This window comes from Limanda limanda, chromosome 3 (genome assembly GCF_963576545.1).
Source record: "Limanda limanda chromosome 3, fLimLim1.1, whole genome shotgun sequence".
Classification (NCBI taxonomy): Eukaryota; Metazoa; Chordata; class Actinopteri; order Pleuronectiformes; family Pleuronectidae; genus Limanda; species Limanda limanda.
The window spans coordinates 23,902,329-23,923,847 of record NC_083638.1 but is presented as its reverse complement, the minus strand read 5'-3'; the positions used below and the strand labels follow the sequence as shown (position 1 = coordinate 23,923,847).

At 41.8% G+C, this 21,519-nt stretch overlaps 2 protein-coding genes across 2 annotated transcripts; both read right to left on the bottom strand.

The window, feature by feature from the left end:
* Positions 1–9,466: 9,466 nt before the first annotated feature.
* On the bottom strand, positions 9,467–14,859 carry LOC132999104 (uncharacterized). The gene is made up of 2 exons (XM_061068892.1): positions 9,795–14,859; positions 9,467–9,496 (listed from the first exon to the last, which is right to left on the bottom strand). The coding sequence occupies exon 1, from the start codon at positions 14,759–14,761 to the stop codon at positions 10,070–10,072; it is 4,692 nt and encodes a 1,563-aa protein (XP_060924875.1). The 5' UTR covers positions 14,762–14,859; the 3' UTR covers positions 9,467–9,496; positions 9,795–10,069.
* Positions 14,860–18,458: 3,599 nt separating this feature from the next.
* Positions 18,459–20,166, bottom strand: calca (calcitonin/calcitonin-related polypeptide, alpha). The gene is made up of 4 exons (XM_061067651.1): positions 20,146–20,166; positions 19,733–19,824; positions 19,333–19,464; positions 18,459–18,861 (listed from the first exon to the last, which is right to left on the bottom strand). The coding sequence occupies exons 1-4, from the start codon at positions 20,164–20,166 to the stop codon at positions 18,684–18,686; spliced, it is 423 nt and encodes a 140-aa protein (XP_060923634.1). The 3' UTR covers positions 18,459–18,683.
* Between the last annotated feature and the right edge of the window lie 1,353 nt (positions 20,167–21,519).

Sequence of the window (21,519 nt, the reverse complement as noted above, 5' to 3'; positions counted from 1 at the left end):
AAGACCAGCAGTGTCTTGTTCACTGCTGGGACCCTGCCTGGTCCTTACGCCTCCAACAGGAGACTTAGAAATATCAGAAAGAAACAGTAATTATCTGCTCTAGCATTGTATTTCGTCTCCCCATTGTGATCCTCGCTGCGCTGACATGCTTCCTCTCATCTGAGAATGGGTTGTCAAAACTCAAACAGTCAATACTGCACAACACACATAGGCTCACCCAAGCAATAATAGCCTGGAGTCAAAGGATACGTGTTGCACGGATGATTGATTATTAGTCCCATTTGTATTATATATATATATATATATATATATATATATATAGAGAGAGAGAGAGAGAGAGAGACACAGAGAGAGAGAGACAGAGAGAGAGAGAGAGAGAGAGAGATAAAGAGAGAGAGAGAGAGTGAGAGAGAGATTTGATTTTTGAAACCTATATTTTTCAAAAATAATACAAATCTGCTGTCAACGTTTCAATGTATATGTACAGTACGCTTCAGAACAATACTAGAACCTACCTAGAAAGTCATGTTAAATATTAAAACATTTCCTATATCCTACTCCTAAAATGAAAGCCCTCTTACTCCCTCCCTGTCTCACCAAACTGTTTAAAAACATCCTGCAGTGTATTAAAAAGGAAACAGAGTCCTTTACATTCATAAAAAGCATTGAAAACTGTCTCTGCTTCTCCACAAAACGGGCAATTGCACTTGACTGTTGGGTTGATATATATATATATATATATATATATATAGAGAGAGAGAGAGAGAGAGAGAGAGAGAGAGCAAAAGAGGAGCAATACAAAAATAGAGAGAAGTGATTTCTTGTCACTATTCCATGTGCTATTAGTTGTCCAACATTTTTATTTATAAAATCTAATTTTTATTAGCAACTAAAATGGCACTCAGTAGAACATACCTCCACCCAGGCGAAACAATTCCCCTTAAATCAACCAAGCTATTCCCATATTTTATTATCGTTCACAAAATCCAAGTCATTATCCCGATCTGAACCAAATTAAATCTGCTCACACATATTAGCATACTACACATTGCAGATTTTCTTTATAAAGGTCTTTGCATTCTCACTTGAGAAATTCACAAAAAAATTAAAATGGAAAGGAAGTGAAAATAATTATTCCTGGACACGCACCTAAATTGAATAGGTGCATTCCTGATCCATATCACATTCTTACACCAAGTTTAGTGAAAATCTGGATGGTTGTTTTTGTGTAAGCTTTCTGATTAACTGACTTACTAACCAACTAAAAAAACAACAGGGGGGAAAACATAACTTCCTTGGGAGGTAGTAAAGACAGTGTAGTCAACACAACACAACCAATACCATTAAAACATTGTGTAGGAAAACAGCACCAGCAAAAACACGTGGGATATTAATAGCAGAACTGCACTGATTACAGAATAATGGTGTCCAGTCATAACAGAATAGTAAAATGTGGTGGCCAGTTGTAAACTAAGCAAGGAGAAACTGCATTCATGAAATAAAAACCATGGGCAGAACTGCGGATCCACATTACTCTGATGTAGAGAGGGCGAGTGCAGTGCTGGAGCAAGTTTTACAGAAGGTTAAAACATCCACAGGCTAGTTGAATGAAGACATGCACAACCAAAGGACTTAACATCAAAAGAACCTGTGTTTTCAGCTATTCTCTGTGGTGGGCTTGCTTTGCATATTTCATGGCAGTGGATTTCATTTCTGTGCCCACCTTTCTATTGATATGTGCAAAGCCTTTTCGGTCTTTGAATTAAAATGTTCTTTCTCACAAATCGAATCTGTTATTTTGGAGTACAATTTAATATTGTTTTTCTTTACTGTAGCAGGGAGTCCTGCTAACAAGTGGAAGCCTTCACCCCAGCGTAGTTCTTCCCCTAAAGTTAAGAGCAAGAATAAGAATGTTTGTTTTTCTCCACATAAAAGCCTCCAGATGACCTATGGTTCCAGCCAGACCTTTAAAGAAATGTAGGACAATCAAAAGGACAAATGTGACGGGCCTCCTGTGTGAGGTACAAGATGAATGCGAAACAGCGCGTCAGTTCTGTGATGTCTTTGACCTGATAGTTCAAAGCTTACCCTGGACTCTGGACCCCCGTTCAGTATGCGTGCACCTCAGACAAAGGCTTTGTTCATAATAGAGTAAATCCACCACATTGTTCCTTTGAGCTGAACACCACTTCAACATGGAGGGCACTTTCAAGACCCAGACAAAGAATCAATGTGCCTAAAATCATAACACACAAATGGACATAATTTAAAAATCTTGAGGAAACTCTTACTTTCATCTATTTTAGATTGCTTGCTTGGCATTGCCTGGAAAAGCTATGCAATTCATCCCAGAAAAATCCACACTGAGCCAACCAGGTTATGCACACCTTCGCACATAGGTTATGCTTATGTATACACAAGTGTAGCCCTGTAACAGGGTGCATAATGCACTTCTGTTTCACAGGCACAGGTTATATAGTGGCAAGGAACAAGGTGGTAAGCTGTAGCTGTACAGGACGCCCCCCCTCTCTACCACCCCTGCTTTAAGTATCAGGAGACATGGGGAGGTGCTCCAGCCTGCGGTCATAGTTAACCACGGTATAGCAGTGAAGGCTGGCTGCTATGGTGCCTACATTCCTCCTGAGACACAAGGGTGAGCAGGGCTTTGAAGTTAAAAGTGTGGCTGGGAGACAATATGGGCAGCATGCAAGCTTCTATCTGTGCCGTGTGATATGAGGGCAAAGGTGGGATGTGTGATGGTGTCCCAACTGTACAATAGTTGTACCAGAAAGAAGTCTATGTATGGTGAATATCAGGTTAACGAATACAGCCACGTGGTAGGCACTTAATTGCAAAGGCTGGCTTATATGTGTAGCATTTATAATGAAGGTTAAACCAAGCTTTACATAGGAGGAGGTGTTTTAGTGGACTAAGAAAAGGTTAAAAGATTGAAATGGTTGGATCCTGTCTACAAATTGATTCCACTTATATCTGCATTTTAATTTTTTTATGAAAAGTAACAGATTGATGGTAGCCCTGGAACTGATTCATTACATTACATTAATTAAATATTAAACTGGTCAGGTTTCCTGATAATACTAGTGTCAATGTTGCAAAACATTTTCCTGAGAGATCAATGATCTGTCATATTGATAGTACACTTCAGACCTCTGACTGCAAGCCTGTAGCTAGTAGGAGCTAAAAGAGTTTAAGCGAACAACTAGCCTTTTTGTTTAACTCTAAACACTAACTTATAAGAGTAATAAAAGTTTTATTTGTAAGCACTAGTAGAAAAAATGCAATAAACCAACAACAAGAATGAGGACTGATAAAAAGTAATACAGTCTGTAGCAGCAACTAACAAAAGGCTCAAATAGTAATTTTGCCTAATAATGAATCAAGTTTTTTGCCAGTCCTTAATCTTTGATTCTTCAAAATGTTCGTTTGCCACAAAAACTGTCCACACAATCTTGGTCTATAAAAACGGCTTATACATTGATATCAGCTGTGAGCACTATTGAACAGTTCAATGCTGTATGATTAGGACTGACGCTTCTATATATGCATGTATGATCAGAAGACACACAGGACAAGATGAATACCACAACATTACAGAGCTTTCATTATCCAGCGAGGTCCCATGATGCTGGTTTAATGAGAAGACTAACAATTAGGAAGACATGTTGTGTGTGCCTCCTATAAGAGAATATCAGATAGGGATCGTTATCAAACATAGTATTTTATAAATCCCTCTGTCATTTACAATTAAACAGATCGGCAGCGGCAGTGTGCATATCTGAACAGAAGGCCTGCTTTACATTTCAGAGTGCATACAGGGCATTCCTATGCCTACAAAGGGGCCTTCAGAGAGAACGAGAGCAAGGAGCTAAATCATTGAAAAAACACGACGCAGGCCATGCAAAGTCTGTTTAATGTTGTTTTTAGAAATATCTATGCCACATTGTAAATATGCCTGAGGAATGACTTAAGTCTTCAAAGTGACCAAAAGTGCTGTGATAGTTGCATTTGGTATCCAGGGTGTCAAGAAGACTAAGTGAGCTCTAGAGCTAAGAATCATAAGGGTGAGAGTATTTATAGATTTTCTTTTCTTTTAATTCAATAATCAATACACTGCCACAATGCATTAATTCAGTTTAGAAGGGCAGTGAGTTGACTTATTGGCATTATTCTGATTAAGCTGCCAAAATGGCTAAAATAATCACTACTTAAAAGTATAGTGGTAACCAACAATAACAAATCTACAGCAAATAACCATTGGGGTTTTTAATTCAAGGCATGTGACAATATTGACATGTTCACAGATTTATAGGAAAAAATGATTATTTTTGATGAAACCACAAACTGCCATTTAGTGTTTGAATATGTTCTTCATGGACCCTGCGATATCCTTGACTTTCATTATCTCATAAAATTATTAAGTTACCGCCACACTTACGGCCATTCCATGAATTTTCTCTTATTACAGTGATTTGTTTGATCAGACAGATTTACAACATCGAAAGGAAAGGCCTCTGAATTAACAAACTGTATAAATTGGCACAGAAGAAAATAAAACAGCAAACTGTTTTAATATTCCTCATTAATAGAAAATGTATGAATTAAGTAGCAGAGTTCTATGGCTCTTTGCTGCCATCTTGAGTATCCGGATAGGCATTACACATTTTAGGTTAATGGCCTAAGGCAGGAGATGACTTTAACAGTTCTCAGTATATGCACATGCAGTTCAACTCCTTGAATGATTTTCCAGGAAGTCTGAACTCAATAACATCTGGGTCATTGAAAATTGCAAGTCGTAATTGTTTGACAAAATAGTCAACATCAGCCTTTGTGCAGTCATCCGCTACCTCTGCCTCAAGGGTTTATCACCCAACAAGGACATTGTGGCCACACGAGGGGGGTGGGGGGGGAGCCCCTTCTTACAGCATGCTAAACAACTGGCTGGCTGCTGGCATACATATAACAGACTGGAAGATGATGTCCTCCTGGGAGATCGGGCGCCGTCACCACACAAGAAACCTTTTTCAAGATCCAACTTGTACTAAAAAGGCTCTGTGTGCTCCACAACCTCTGGACTAAGAGTGGGAATGATGGGGAATGATTTATTGAAAAATAAATATGCTAGGTTTTCTAAAGCTGGTTCCCTCTACCTTTAGGCATAAATGGATCCGTTTTTATTACATTAGTGGAGTTCTTTTATTTTATACTAAGTTGTTTTCCTCTTTAAAAAATGTTTTTGATTTGCACTCAGGTTGATGTTCAGTAGGATATATAATAAGCAGGTATTATTAGATTAACATTTACGTAAGAAAAGTAGAGTAGCAGAGACTAGTAAGCCAAGAAAAATAATAGCAATGGGCTATTATAAATCATGAAAGATCTTGGAAATTCTATATTCCTTTCTTCTCTTTGATATTAAAATCCTAATTTATACATTGCACAATTAAAAGCCATGGGGTTCTCTCTCGCTTTGAATTTAATGTTATGCACAAAGTTCATCCTGAAATTCAACTGGAGGGGATCTAGATCACATACAAAAGTTTCATTACCACTGACATGTAAGAAGCCAAATTAGGCCCAGAAATTACATCAAATTAAACCCAGCAGGATTGGCTGCAGTCTTCACCGTAGAACATTATGAATATAGTATGAAAGTGTTGTATTATTAAAAAAGGCTCTTCAAGCCTGGCAGAATGTGTTTTTGGACGTGGGAATACTAACTGGTGTGTGGGACAAACGTCCAGACCACATTAATGTATAGGCAGTCCTGAGGACAGAAGACTAACTTCCCTTCACATAATATCTATGGACTGTATGGACAAAAACTAGGGCATTTGTTGAATGGCTGAATTGATATTTTTTTGTTTGCTAACTATGACCTCCTTGATGCAGGTGAAGGCAATGGTTTAACAGAAATTTGATAGATCAGTACTATACATCAGATCAGCATTAGAATTGAACTAAGATAAATACTGGTTGATGGTTACCATCAATACCATTTGTTTAGCTTTCAGCCAAGCACAATATCCACAACAGAGCAGAAGCACGATGAAAGGAGCAGTATTCCATTAGTTAGTAGACTGCAGACTGAAAGACTGCATGTTTTAACGAGTATGTTGCTGTATAATATAATACTTTTTACAAATTTCAACACTGAAAACACAAAGCTTTTGGGGTTATAAATGTTGCATACAGTACACTACAGTACCGGAGGTTCCGAACAATACTGAACAATATTACATGTCCGGTGAACAGTGAGAACATGACTATATATTTTTGAGGATTGTTGATACTGAAAATGTGTATCAATATCCTACATTTAATATCCATAAATAAAATATTTTGCACACAGGTTATCAAGGCACTAAACGTCTTGATTGGATTAATGATCCTGTGTGGAAACACTTGGAAACAGCAGTAAAACATTGGGGGGTTTCAGAAATAACTTGAGAATTCTGCCTCTGAGCCCTTTACATAAATGTATCTCTGTTTACTGATCACCAAGAGTTCCACAAGCAAATGCAACACTGCTGTAGGAACAATGCACATGCTTTGCCACATGGTGGCACTGTAGTGCAAAAAAAAGAAAAAGGTTGTGAGCTCTCATGTATTTTCATCTGACTTTAGAATTGCAATGTTCTAAGCCATACATTACACAGGGATACAATCATGTGATTTTAAGTGATAGGTCAATGTTGGAAGTGTGGTTAGAAAGGAAAAGCTACCTCAGTTGATCTCTATAGTGACAAAAAAAATATGAAAGAAAAAAGGGAAAGAGTAGAGCTGTTCACTTCCTCCTTAACACTTCTAAGATGCCACTGAGGCCCAACTGTAGCTGTTTAGAGACAGATGAGACTTTAGCTATAATGCGTAGGAATAAACATTGATCCAAAATAAAACAATTGATCCAAAATAAAAATATCATCAAGTCTAGTCCAGAAAGAAGCAAGGACTAAGGAACAGGTGCCAATCTTCAAGTTCTGCCTCTAAAAAAGTATTTCCAAAAGTCCATTTAAAACATGGAGCATTTTTTAAAATTTTGCAGTTCAACATCAGTTTATTTTAATGGGATGTATGAATAAAAATATAGGATGAGAAAAAGTCTGAATCTGGGTTCCATGCCAGAGAAAACAACGTTGCCTTGTCCCCTATGTTACTAAAAGTTCCCTGTTGTCCCACATGTACAGAAAAGTTGTAGCAACCAGCTGGCACCCACATAAAGTTCTTGATCTTTTGTTTAACAGATAAAAGAAAAGTAAGATAATGCAGCTCACACTGACTCCCAGTTTTTCCTCCAGATGGTGAAGAGACGAAAGTGACAGATGCTCGTCCCTAAATACTCAAGAGATTTGGCAACTCAAACAGTTCCTCTGAGACTCTGAAGGAACTCGAACACCAGTTCTTGTCTCCTTCATTAGCTGTGTTTGGGAGTTTGCACATGGCTACTCACATCCAGCAGTCGCCTTATTCTCCGCTGTCTAATCAACTGAGATATGTGTTGTTGGTCAACACTCAGGAGAGTTGCAAACACCCTTGTTTGAAACATCCACTAAAGCAATGTTGAAGTCTGTTTTTCAAAATGAAATCCATTGTTATTAGAGTATTTGTCGTTTGTTAAACTTCAGAAACATTTTTTTTTTCATCAGGAACATTAACATGATTACTTTAAGTACTTAAGTACTTGCTAATCTGAAAACCAAAAACGTATGAATTCCCTGCCTCTACGTTTTTTTTTTTTAAACAAAGCACAGTGTACAAATCAACAGACATTGACTTAACAGCTACAGTGTTTTCTTAACAAGATGTAAAATGAATATCAACCAAGAAGCTACAAAAATGGCAGAAACTATCCAAGCTACCCATGGATACCTACAACGTCGTCCAGAGAAACAACGCTCAGATAGGTTTCTGCAGTTGAATGATACTTGCAGGCCCACATCAATGACACTTATTCAAATATTATTCACCACCATGGGTCTAGGGGACACACCGGACATGTGACTGGAGGGGTTTCCCCTACCATCATAAACCATCCCACTATTCTGATCAACATCCAATTATAATTACAATATTTATTTTTCAGACACAACTCTTTGATCTGTGCTACAATGAATACACCTGTGCGTATTTGAGTTATATATTGTAATAATCCCTTGTTGCTGATACTCCAAGTTTCAAAAAGCCTCCGCTCTCTAAAGAGACAACAGAATGGATGAGTCAAACAACTGGTAGAATACGGATGTTAATTAGGGAAGACCAGCAGGCGTGAAGCTCAGGGTCTGTTAGACAAGAACTCCAGAGAAATAGTGACAATACTCAAGGGGAGTGTTAAGCATATAACAAGTGGTTCCTGGGGACATCCTTCATTCTACAAAGGAAGGCCACACTTACTGCTGCTATATCTTTACTACTACCACCACAGACAAAGCACCAGTGTTTTACTCAGGTGGTGTTATGTCAGGGTCCACTCACCAACTGTAATGGTTTGTCCATAGCAAATAATTGCACTCATTTCCACTTGCTATGGAAACTTTATTGTTGGTCTGTAAGTTCAAGGCTGACAGACAACCATCAAACACTACATCCACAAATGTCTATTATATCATCAGGGGGCATTTCCTCCTTTAGCCTCAAGAGTGCTCAGACGTCTGCTACTCTCGCCACCAACGAAGACCAATAACTTCGGAGAGAAAATGGCATAAACCCGGAAATATCCATCCAGGCTCACAATCTACTACTTCTATTCCACATGTGACCCCTATTTCCACCAACCAAGACACAAGACCATCAACTACACCTGTAGATAGAAAAGAGCATAAGCCTTGAGCTATACCACCAGGCTCCTGATCTTCTATATGTAGGTGCACTAGAGAATCATGAGCCTGAAGAGATCGCTCGAGGTTCTGATCCTGGAGTTTCTGGTCTTGTGTCTAGTTTGGCGGCAGCATGAGGCTGCTGCTAGTTCTCTGCACCTAGACAACCTGATCCCAAACCAAATCACAATGGATTGGACTTGTCTGACTTTCTTTGACTGCGACATTTCGATGATTATTGTTCTTCAGCTGCATTTCTAACCTTTTGTTTTAACTAAATCAAAGCTGGTCCATGTCATGTGATTTACTCCTTTAGTACATAAATACTAGCAAGACCCCCCCATTAACATTTAATATCACATTGACTAAATTTGCCACTTTGATAACATGCACTCCAGCCATATTGGTTTGGCCCAGTCTTTGTATGCCTCCATTTGGATGGTGCTATGGTTTTTGTTGTAGCTGCTTGGGATACTTTGATGTACATATTTGCTAAGATGAATAATTACACAAATCAGGTGAGCAGGCTGACTCACACCCCCTCAGATACATGGGGATGATTACCTGTCAGTTGCCAAAAGACAATCCTCCTGATCACCTTTGAATCATCAGCAACAAACCATGGATACCCACTGTTACGGCTCCAGGATGTTAGCTTGCTACGTCTAGGGGGGGAGTAGGGGAACCATAACACATGTTACTGTTAGGCTGACTCGGAGAACAACAAAAACAGGGCACAACAGCAAACTGGATCAGTAAGTGTGTTTTATTTAGCCAGCGATCCGCCAAGGGGAATAGGGAACTATAAGCGGAGCCAAAGCAAAGAAAACAAGATAACGTGACAACTAACTAGTGCACACATACAACCTAGCTAATACATACAGAGGGTGGCCCCGCTCCTAACCTGATGTGATAACAGAGTATGGTCTACGTGATGGCAGTGTAAACCCAAGGGTGTCTTACCTATTCACCTAAACCCCGGTGGCATCTCACAAACAAAAAGCAACAGCTCCACACAGCCCACACACAGGCAGACAATGGCCTCTCTCCATGGAGACAAAACAGGTGCAAGTTATCAAGGCCTGACGACACTAATTGGCCAACAGACAGCTCCCAGATTGGACAGGGGGTTGGACGATGGTGGAGGAACAGCCAATGGTGTGAGACCTGCAGAGAATGAGAGGGGAGACACAGGAAAACAACCACACACGTAACACCCCCACCCATAAGAGCAAACATCACACACGAGAAAGGGCATCCGCACACATATTCTCGGAGCCCTTCTTGTGACGAATCACCAGGTTGTACCCCTGCACAATCAGCGCCCACCGCATGAGGCGCTGGTTCTGATTATACATCCGGTGGAGAAAAACCAGCGGATTGTGATCCGTGTAGACCACAATTGGCCTAGAACTCGATCCCAAATAAACTTCAAAAAACTGGAGTGCCATCAGCAAAGCCAGAGCTTCCTGCTCAATAGTAGAGTACCGTGTCTGGCACTCATTGAACTTCCGTGAGAAGTAGCAGACCGGATGGTCCAGCCCGTTGGAATCCTCCTGGATAAGAACGGCACCGGCACCTACATTGCATGCGTCTACCTCCATCTTGAATGGCTTCTCAAAGTCAGGAGCCACCAGAACAGGGGTACTACATAGCAGAGTCTTAACAGAAACAAAAGCGTGTTGGCAATCTGGAGACCACGCAAACGGGACCAAGGGGCTCAGCAGACTAGTCAGAGGGGCGACAACAGAGGAAAAATTCCTACAGAACCCACGATAATACCCAGCCATACCCAAGAAGCGGCGCAGCTCACGCCGGGTGATGGGCACTGGGAAGGCAGTGATAGCAGTCACCTTAGCCTCCACGGGGCGCACCTCACCACCCCCAACCTGTTTACCAAGGTAAGTAACGGTAGCCCTACCAAACTCACATTTTGCCAAATTCAGCGTCAAGGAAGCCCTCGCCAAACGCTGGAACACTGTTGTCAAGGTATCTACATGAGCAGCCCAATCAGACGAATACACAACTACATCATCGAGGTAAGCAGCACAGTGTGGGACGTCAGCTAAAACAATATTCACTAAGCGCTGGAAAGTGGCAGGTGCATTCCGCATCCCAAACGCCATCACTGAGTACTGCTGAAACTTGTCTGGAGTGACAAATGCGGAGATCTCCGAAGCACGAGCAGTAAGTGGGACTTGCCAATATCCCTTTAACAGATCCAGCTTTGTCACATACCGGGCAGACCCAATGGTGTCCACACAATCATCAATACGCGGCAACGGGTACGAGTCAGGAACCGTGACTGCGTTCACCTTCCTATAATCCGTACAGAAACGGAACGTGCCATCAGGCTTGGGTACCAAGAGGCATGGTGAACTCCAAGGACTAGAGCTCGAAGACGCCAGACTATTCTCTACTAAATAAGACACCTCCTGCGACATGATCAACCTTTTCGTAGCGTTAATGCGGTATGGATGCTGCTTGATAGGTGCTGCACCTCCCACATCTATATCATGCTTCAAAACGTTGGTCAGGGAAGGAACATCACCGAACAGACAAGGGAACCCACGTATTAGGGCTACCATGTCAGCCCTACGTTCCTCATCCAGATAGGCCAGATGCGAGTCCAGAGATGACAGCATCCGAGAGTTCAACAACCGAGGGGTCTGTTGAGGAGCACTCCGCAACTCCAATCCATCCTCGTCACCCTCAGGAACCTGGTAGGAGCCTGGAACCAATACAGCTGGAACGGCAGACTTGACTGTGGGACCCGTAGACCCTTCTACGGAGTCCTCAGGAGGAGTAACTTTTGCATGATACAACTTAAGCATGTTAACATGGCAAACTCTTGTCTTGCGCCTCCGATCTGGGGTCTGTATAACATAATCTGTGTCACTCAACTTCCGTCCCACACAATAAGGACCGGAGAAACGGGCAGAGAGGGAGGATCCGGGAATGGGAAGCAGAACTAGAACCTGGTCACCCGTCTGCAGTGAACGTGGGACAGCCTTCTCATCAAAGTGACGCTTCATCCGCTTCTGTGAGGCGGACAGAGCTTCCCTAGCGAGGGCACAGGCACTGTGCAACCGTTCACGGAACCGGCTCACATAAGTTAACACATTTTGAGAAGAAGCACTACCCGAGATAAGCTGGTCTTTCAGAACTCTGAGAGGGCCGCGTACCGTATGTCCAAAAACAAGGTCAGCCGGACTAAACCCTAAGGACTCCTGAACGATCTCACGAACCGCAAACAAGGCAAAAGGAACACCCTCATCCCAGTCTCTCCCGGTCTCGAGACAGTACTTTCGCAGTATGGATTTAAGCGTTTGGTGCCAACGTTCGAGAGCACCCTGAGACTCAGGGTGGTAGGCACTGGAAACTCTGTGTGTAATAGACAAAGATGTCAGCACCTGCTCAAAAAGGTTAGAAAGGAAATTACTTCCTTGATCAGTTTGCACCACTTTCGGGAGCCCAAACGTCGAGAAAAACTTAACCAAAGCCTTGACCACTGCCTGAGCAGTGATTTTCCGAAGGGGAATAGCCTCAGGATACCGTGTAGCAACACACATAATCGTCAATAAAAACTGGTTACCAGTCTTAGACTTAGGCAATGGGCCAACACAATCAACTAACACGTGCTCAAAAGGCTCACCTAACGCGGGTATCGGACAGAGAGGAGCGGGTGGAATAACCTGGTTTGGTTTTCCTGTGACCTGACAGGTATGACAAGTACGACAGAATGCAGCTACATCACGTTTCAGTCCAGGCCAAAAGAAGTGCCTTAGAATCCTGTCATAGGTTTTCGTGATACCTAAATGACCAGACCATACGTGACTATGAGCAAGTGATAGAATATCCTGTCGATATGCAACAGGCACTACAATCTGATAGATCACACTCCAGTCACGTTCTGAATCAAGAGATGAAGTCCACTTACGCATGAGAAGAGCATTATCTAGGAAGTAACCCACCTTACCGTCGATATCCCCACCCGGAGTAACAGCCTTCCCATAACACTGCTCCAGTGTAGAATCTATCTTTTGCATAGCAACCAGCTTATCACGAGTTATCGGTAGAGGCAATGGGTCGAGACTAAGGCCAGCACTCTCAACGGCACTGTTCTTATCAGGCTGTGGAGGGGGCACAGAGGTAGAACCAGTAACCTCATTTACGTCCCCCACTGGGACAAGAAAGGAGTCAGACAGGTCAACCACATTACTCAATGGTCGGGACTGCGCCCGTGTAACAGCCCCCACCGGAAAAATCCCAGGGAATCTCTCGGCTAACTCATCCTCAGCGTTAGCTTCGGGACAGTCCAATACCTCCAACATAGGCAGCACTCTGCCTCCAGCAATATCATTGCCCATGATAAACTGAACGCCTTTTACCGGCAGGTTATGACATACCCCGACTTTGAAAATTCCACTGACTAAATCACATTTTAAATGTATCAGGTGCAAGGGGACTGGCACAAATCCCATCTCTATGCCCTGAACCAAAACACTGGAACCACAGAATGAATCACCTGACAATGGCACTGCATCAGAGAGGATAAACGACTGGGCCGCCCCAGTGTCACGGAGAATCTGAACCTTTTGCTGTTCCTTTGGATCACCGGTCAGTGACACAAGACCACTCAAAATGAATGGTTTGTAGCTGGGGTCAGGAAGGTCAGAAATGCACACATTCGGCATAACTGCCACAGAGCGAGAAACTGTACTTATCAACCCAACCCCCTTTTGTTGTTGAACGGGCGGTGGATGATTTCTCATACGAAGCTGACAGTCAGCAATTAAATGGCCAAATTCATGACAATAATAACACTCCCGTTCCTCCCTAGAACGTAAAGGTAGCGAAACTGACCTGCGAAACTGAGTGGTTGGAGAGGTAGAGAACGAATGAGCGGGCTTGTGGGTGAGTACAAACTCGTCCGCTAATACAGCTGCCTGGGACATTGACACCACTTTTTGCTCATTCAAGTATGTTACTATACGTTCTGATACACTATTCTTGAATTCCTCCAGCAGGACTAATTCTCGAAGAGAGGAAAAATCTGTAGTTTTAGTGGCGGTGCACCACCGATCAAACAAGGTGGCCTTCTCTCGAGCAAACTCCATGAAAGTACGATCAGGAGACTTTTTGCAACTCCTAAATTTTTGTCTATATGCCTCAGGTACTAACTCATACGCACGAAGAACAGTGGTTTTAACAATTTCGTAATCTAGACTGTCCGCCAACGAAATGGACGCCAACACCTCCTGAGCTTTACCAGTTAGTTTACACTGAAGCAAGAGGGGCCACACCTCTTTAGGCCACTGCATAGAAACTGCGATGCGTTCAAACACACCAAAATAAGAATCGATTTCCGATTCCCGGAACTGCGGAACCAACGCCATTTGTTTAGTCACATCCAATGTGCAAAATGAGCTAGCTAGTGGAGAAGAGAGGGTGGTTTGGGGTGAACGTGCTGCACTTGCAGCCTCCAATTCCAACCTCCGTAGTTTCACCTCCTTCTCTGCCTCAATCCGTCGGATCTCCAGATGGTGCTCACGCTCAGCTTGCCTCTCTCCACGCTCAGCCTCCATTTGCAAGCGGGCCAACCTTACTTTCAGACGGGCGTCCTGAGACGACATTAATAAAGTAGGTGACAACGGATTAAAGCGTGGTAAGGTAGCGGGTGGCTTAGCCTCTGCCCCAGCCTGCATGTCCTCCCTATCATCACTACAAGGAGAAGCCGCATTCACACCAAGCACCTCCTTGCCCACCAGCATATCCACGACACACTCCTTAAGTCTCGCTTTGAGCAGGGTCCCCTGAACTGGAAACTCAAAATGAGCCGCTATGGCATATAAATCAGCCTTCCGGCATCTGTCAATTCGATCCATAGACGGATCAGCCAAAAAGACACCCAACTCAAAAGCCTCCATAACGAGCCCTACAAAAAAAACTACTGCCTATCTTATACACACAAACCAGCTACACTATGTGCACACCTGCATCGAACACCTCTAAGCCAGCCCGACGTGGAGTCCTACAATGAGTATCCCGGATGAGCCCCCAAATATGTTACGGCTCCAGGATGTTAGCTTGCTACGTCTAGGGGGGGAGTAGGGGAACCATAACACATGTTACTGTTAGGCTGACTCGGAGAACAACAAAAACAGGGCACAACAGCAAACTGGATCAGTAAGTGTGTTTTATTTAGCCAGCGATCCGCCAAGGGGAATAGGGAACTATAAGCGGAGCCAAAGCAAAGAAAACAAGATAACGTGACAACTAACTAGTGCACACATACAGCCTAGCTAATACATACAGAGGGTGGCCCCGCTCCTAACCTGATGTGATAACAGAGTATGGTCTACGTGATGGCAGTGTAAACCCAAGGGTGTCTTACCTATTCACCTAAACCCCGGTGGCATCTCACAAACAAAAAGCAACAGCTCCACACAGCCCACACACAGGCAGACAATGGCCTCTCTCCATGGAGACAAAACAGGTGCAAGTTATCAAGGCCTGACGACACTAATTGGCCAACAGACAGCTCCCAGATTGGACAGGGGGTTGGACGATGGTGGAGGAACAGCCAATGGTGTGAGACCTGCAGAGAATGAGAGGGGAGACACAGGAAAACAACCACACACGTAACACCCACACACCTGCAGGTTTGTCTACACACACTCACAAACCAAAAGGTCATTATGCCTTAACATGAAGGCTTATCAAACAGGGAGCACAATGACAGCTGGTGTGTTCATGTCCATCGGACAGTAAGTCAATGTGAAGAAAAGTCACTTACTCTCAGGTGAATCTTTCCTCCCTGACTTGGTGTCTGATGAATTCCTGGGTTGAGGTTATGTGACGCACTTTCTACAACATCCTTCAAGTTGCAGTTGTCGCATATTAGTCCATTAGCCTAGCAACAGCTAGCTCAAAAGTGCGCCATTCCTCTGCCAGGGAGGAGCGAGCCTCCAAACATGTCCGTGGTTCCCACATTGGAAAAAACCGCAGTGAACCTCCGTTTTCCTTTTCTAATGAAGTTTCGTTTCTCAGAGCAATTGTTACAAGAGTTAATAACTGTGGTTAGCATCTTAGCTAATGGCTAACAGCCACAAGGTTAACTCCGTCGTGCTTTAAGCAGCAGGTGTTGATTGTCTGCGCGTTCAGGTGATGTCGGGATAATTGGAAAAAACAAATCTCGACTGGGTGAACATTCACGTCAATGCAACCTTAAAGGGATAGTTCACCCAAAAGAATGAAAATGCACTCATTATCCACTCACCACTATGCCGATGGAGGGTGGGTGAAGTCATTGAGTCCACAAAACACTTTTGGGTAAACAGTGTTTCAGCGAAATCCAAATCAATTGGGATGTAACAGATATTTAGGCTAAAAAACATCGAGTCGGATTTGAATGTCAGGGCTACGGACACTTGGATGACATCACAGGAGCAGTATGGAGGTTTTATGTTGTTTTGATGTTTGAAGCTTTTAATGTAAACTTGTCAAATGTTTCAATTGAGTCATTTTCAAGCCGCATGTCTATCCCTCACAAGCACTAAAAAACAGGCTTTTTCAGACAATACACAGGTTTTTAAGGTGGGTTTTGCATTATTTACATGCCTGTCACACCTGATCCTTTGTCTCTGCTCTTCATTATGATGAAAATATTGGAAAGATGTGTCAGGGTATTGTGTAAATGCTGTTGATAAATCAATGAAACACATTTTGTTTCCAGCGTCCATGTTTTTCCCACACACCGACTTCAAAGCCAGTAGTCGTAACCTGGGAAATGGGACTTTTCCAAGAAGCATTTGAATGCACCATTTCTTCTGTTCCTTCAGACTATTTTTTAACTATTTTTTAACTTGTCAGGATTAACAAAGGCTTGTAATTCACCACAGTGAATATGATCCAGGCTGATTCTGTAACTCGTTCAATCAGAAGCCATAGTGTTTATCAGTATCATTGTATAAAATCAAGTATGTTTTATAGCAAGTATAGAACTTGTTCGGTGGGGAAGCAGCCAAAACCATATATTTTACTGAAACAACATAAAAACTTTACTAGAAGTACAATAGCTGTCGGATAAACTGAACATTATCCTCATTTAAGACACTTCGTCTTCAATGGATCTCCATAGCCAATGAAAAAGCAGTGACGTGTTAGCACCACCGGAGGGCGAAATGAGCCAGGTGTGGCCAAAGTTTTTATCAAATTGATATACTTTCAACCAGTTTGGAGATGATCTAATTATGTGTCTGTATAGTAAATATGAAAAGTGAATATCATATACAACATGGTTTTATTTTATAAGCATATCACATTATCTGTAAATTTTCTAAATGATCGTAATCAAACAAAAACACGCTCGGACATTGAAAGACTCATATAGCTAAAATACAATTTATTCTTGCTTTCAATTCACAGGTCTTACTAAATTTGACATTCTTGCATTTTGCGCTATGATGAAAGACGAGATATACATCCAGGCCCGGGTCAGCCTCAGTTGTTAAGAGTTTAACTGGCAGATGTACAGAAAAAGACTTCAGACAGTTCAGAAGTGCACAAGAAAAGATAAAGAAATAAATTCTCATCTCTCTAAACAGAAGGAAATATATTCCAAGTTACAGTTAACAACAATGACACACATCTGGGAGGTCGTCTGAAAGCAAAACATCTGTCCTTGTTTGCGCCAGGTATTTTTTCTACATTTCTAGAGTTTGACGATGGATGATGATGCAGTTTTGTCACTGAGTGGAAGATCTCAGTCCTAGTAAGTAAACGAGAGGAGACAAAAGAAACAGTTATCAAACATTGGCTCAAAGGCCACAGTAAATTCAGAAAACATTTGTTTAAGGTTCTTGTGGGTCACCCGGCTTTATTTCCCAATTGGACAGTATAGTGCAACAGCCACTAATGTTAACTCTCTGTTTATGTAGACAAATCAGGTTTTCCAATATTTGTTTTTATATACACAAACGCAACTTAGTCAATTTGCATGGTACAGAAAACACGGCAATTTCCTCGGGGCCATACAAACCGAGAGATTCCCGTTGATGAATATATTCAAGTATAAAATGGTACCTTACATTTTTGTAACATCAAATAAAATATAGTATTTTGGATTTGAAAGAACCATAATTCTAAGCTTGGCTTTAAAACACAAGGCAGGTACAGAGACTTGAAAGTTTGGTGTGCTAACGTACCTTTGTGTTCCCTCTGGTGCTCAAACATTTCCGTGCCGCTTCCGTCTGCCGAACGCCTTGGCGCCCACGTTGGTGGGAACAAAGTTGTTGTATCCAAGCCCCCCCGTCCGACTCAGCAAGTCGGCCAAGCGATGGGTCACACAGGTGGATGTGTTACAGCCTCGCTTCTGTGCTGTGACATTGCTTATCAGAAAGATGGTCAAACACAGTTTGTTAAGATCAGAGCAGAAATCTGTTTTTTTATGTATTCTGTAGACTTGTCAATAACAAATTAAACAGTTAAAAGCCCGGAGTAACATTATTTAATAATTGTGTGAGCCTTATAGACAGGCATACTTACCATTTTTTTAATTTTCACATTCATGCATTTTTTACTTATTGAATGAAATATATGCAGGTTTGATGTAAAGATGCATTTATTTTCTTTATTGTATTGTACAGAAATGCCAATTACACTTTGGTTTCTAATTCTTAGATCTCAATTCTCTGTCAGAATCTGATGTCAGCCAACAGAAAAATAAAGCAAATGATGTTTTCTAAGTAAGTCTGACGAACAGGAGCCGCATGCATCAACAGTCTTGAGGATGGGAGGAGCTGGATGAAAAAGAAGCTCAGGCAGACGGAGAGCAGACAGGGGACAGCCTCAGTTGAACGAGCTGCCGGGGTTCTCATACTGCTCAGACAGACTTCTCTTCTTGCCCGGTGTCCCCGCTCCCACGTTGGTGCGGGGATATGTTTGCAGTTTGTGAATATCCTGGGAGAGTTTGCCCAGCACACAAGTGCTCAGGCCGGTGCAGCGCTTAGACATGGCTCTGTCCAAGCTGCCAGAGACGGAGACAAACATGCAGAAACAGACTTACAGTGGATGTGGCATGCAGATAAATATGATTCGTACACGTATGATCTCTTTTCTCTAAAAATGTCATGCTTTAACATTTCAACGTCATGCTAACAGATCCAGAAGATTTGCAGTTTTCATGCTGTATATTACTAATGTATGAGTCTAATGTTTATCATGCACATTCTCTTGAGTTCTCTGATATCATGCTGTCTTTAGGACACTCATACAGACACATGAGCTAATACTGAGTGAATTAATGAATGAAGTCCATGAATTGAGGGATTGTGGCAGAGAATAGATTTACATGAATTGCACTGTGTACCTTCATAATCAATACACACCAAAGTTGAAGCTGTTGGACTCATAAACAGAAGTGTGTTAATAGAGATAAAGATATTATATGGTATATAAAGAGAATAGGGAGCTATAGAGAGATAGGTAAGAGCCATACCTGTTCCCATCAGCTGCTCGAGGGTCTTGCTCATCTGAAGTTATCTGCATCAACTCCTTGAAGGCTCTGAGAAAACTTTGAGCGTCTTCGTTTGTTAGTGTGATTCCATCTGACATCAACTCTTTGCTTGATCTGGGAAGAAGAAACAGTATTGTTTTGAAAAAAATATATAAATACAGCAGTAATGGAAACATTTGTTCACTTTAAAAGTTCATAGGAAGGTGAATTGATTATTTTGCATATATCAGGACATTGCATTACTGCTGGTCATGAAGAACAAATCATGCTTGGGAAACTGAGGAAATGAAGTTCATATAAATATCTATGATAAGTATTGGTAAAAACGTTTTTTCTAATTATTGGTTATATTAATAATTATATGAGTTTTACAAGGTTCTACCTGGATGGAGCTGCCTGTGAGACGTATATCTGACAAATGATCAGCGCGTTGCCAAGAAGGAGAGTCCACAGCTTCAGCATTATTATGCCTCCCTGTGGAAAACACCCACGGTATCAAACATGGTAATTTGCATTATTGCTTGTCCACAACATTTTGTGCCATTACACAGATTTTCTATCGACATTCATTAACATTGTTAAATCCTCTGTCTCTGTCCCATTCCAGGCAGGGAGAGAAGTTGTTAGTGATAAACTGATATTAGAGGCTTGATCGGCAACTAGCCCATTCGCAGAATTGGCTGATAGAACAGTATATACATCAGATAGTAAAATATCATCAATCCAGCTGAGAAAACTCTAGCCTGTGTTTATAACTAGTAGCACAAGTACAGTAACGACATATTCAGCTCTCACCTTCCTCAACAACCAGAGCATCGTATCTAGTATTTCTATCATCAACAATCTATAATCTAAACAAGCAGCGTTTTATCAATACTCACCATAAGATAACAAATCTTCTGCTGATGAAGAATTAAATGATGAGACTGTATCTGCTGAGCACCTCCACAGTACACTGTTTTATATATGTTCCCCATGGGTTTCCATATTCACCCAGTGAGCACTTGATGATCGTCTATTGGCCAGTCAGATACTTCACCACAAGCTGCGAGCCAATCAGAAGGTCTAAGACACTCCCAGCGAGCTAATAAAAGAGCTTGTGTGTAAGTTACATGTAAATAATGTCCATTCACAAAAATCGGTAGAATCAGGAAGAGAATCTGTTTCAACACAATGAGACAGAGAACCGTCACTGACACTTTCACACAGTGACTGAGGGTCTTAATCCACCCCATGTCCCAGCGTGGATCATTGATGCTGCTCAGAGATAATGAAGATGATTCATCACTGCATCTGTTCTTCAAGTGAATCGATGACATTTCAATGTGGCTTAATTTCATCATTACATGTTTAAGATGTACAGGGATAATGAGGGGCATGGATTCTACAGGTGGCCAGAAGATACTCAGAGTGGGAAGAAATCTGTTGATACCTTTAGATACAATCATTGCAGATGCTTTTTTATTTCAGGAACAGCAGGATTCCCCTTGTTCAGGCTCATAATCGAACAGGGAACAGTTGATCCACTGGGAAACACTTCAGAAAGTGTCGGCTCCCTCACATGTTTCGGTGCACGTCCGCCCCATCTGACAGTGCTGAACAAAAGAACTTTGTTTAATATTTTAGAGAATAAATTAATGTTCATTTTTGAGTTGGGTTTCAACACAACAAACAGTTTAGAGGAGTTAAGGATCCAGTCCATTCTGTATAATAGTTAAAGTGTGAGCAATTTGGTGCAGCCTGATTGAACTGAAGGAGACTATGGAGTGCCATTCTAGTTTTATGTGTGCATGACATCACTGTGAGGGCGCCATGGATTCACTGGTGTTCATCCGGTGTTTCTGAGCTAGTTACTGGGCTACTGGTCTCTGGCCATCTTCTAATTCCCATTATGTAACCATATTGGATGATGTATCATAAAGCATCCTGCCTCCTGTTCTATAATTTCGCGTCACAAGGAAACTCATTAGAGTTGCACTTCCCAGACAGATACGCACGTGTGTATCTGGAGAAAGAGGTTTCAAATACACACACACACACACAATTATCAATATTAATAGTATTTCTCTCATTTGTGGAACTTGCAGAGAAATTTGTATTCTATATTTATCTTATAGTTAACAATCTGAAGTTTGGAAATAATGGTCAAAATTTGCAAAAATTTGTCAA

Excerpts from the sequence above, each read along its gene's own strand:
- LOC132999104 (XM_061068892.1), bottom strand. The coding sequence starts at position 14,761 with ATGGAGGCTTTTGAGTTGGGTGTCTTTTTGGCTGATCCGTCTATGGAT.
- calca (XM_061067651.1), bottom strand. The coding sequence starts at position 20,166 with ATGCTCTGGTTGTTGAGGAAG. Across the intron at positions 19,825-20,145 it reads TGCTCTGGTTGTTGAGGAAG|GGAGGCATAATAATGCTGAA; the intron begins GTGAGAGCTGAA and ends TGTTTTCCACAG. Across the intron at positions 19,465-19,732 it reads TCACAGGCAGCTCCATCCAG|ATCAAGCAAAGAGTTGATGT; the intron begins GTAGAACCTTGT and ends TCTTCTTCCCAG.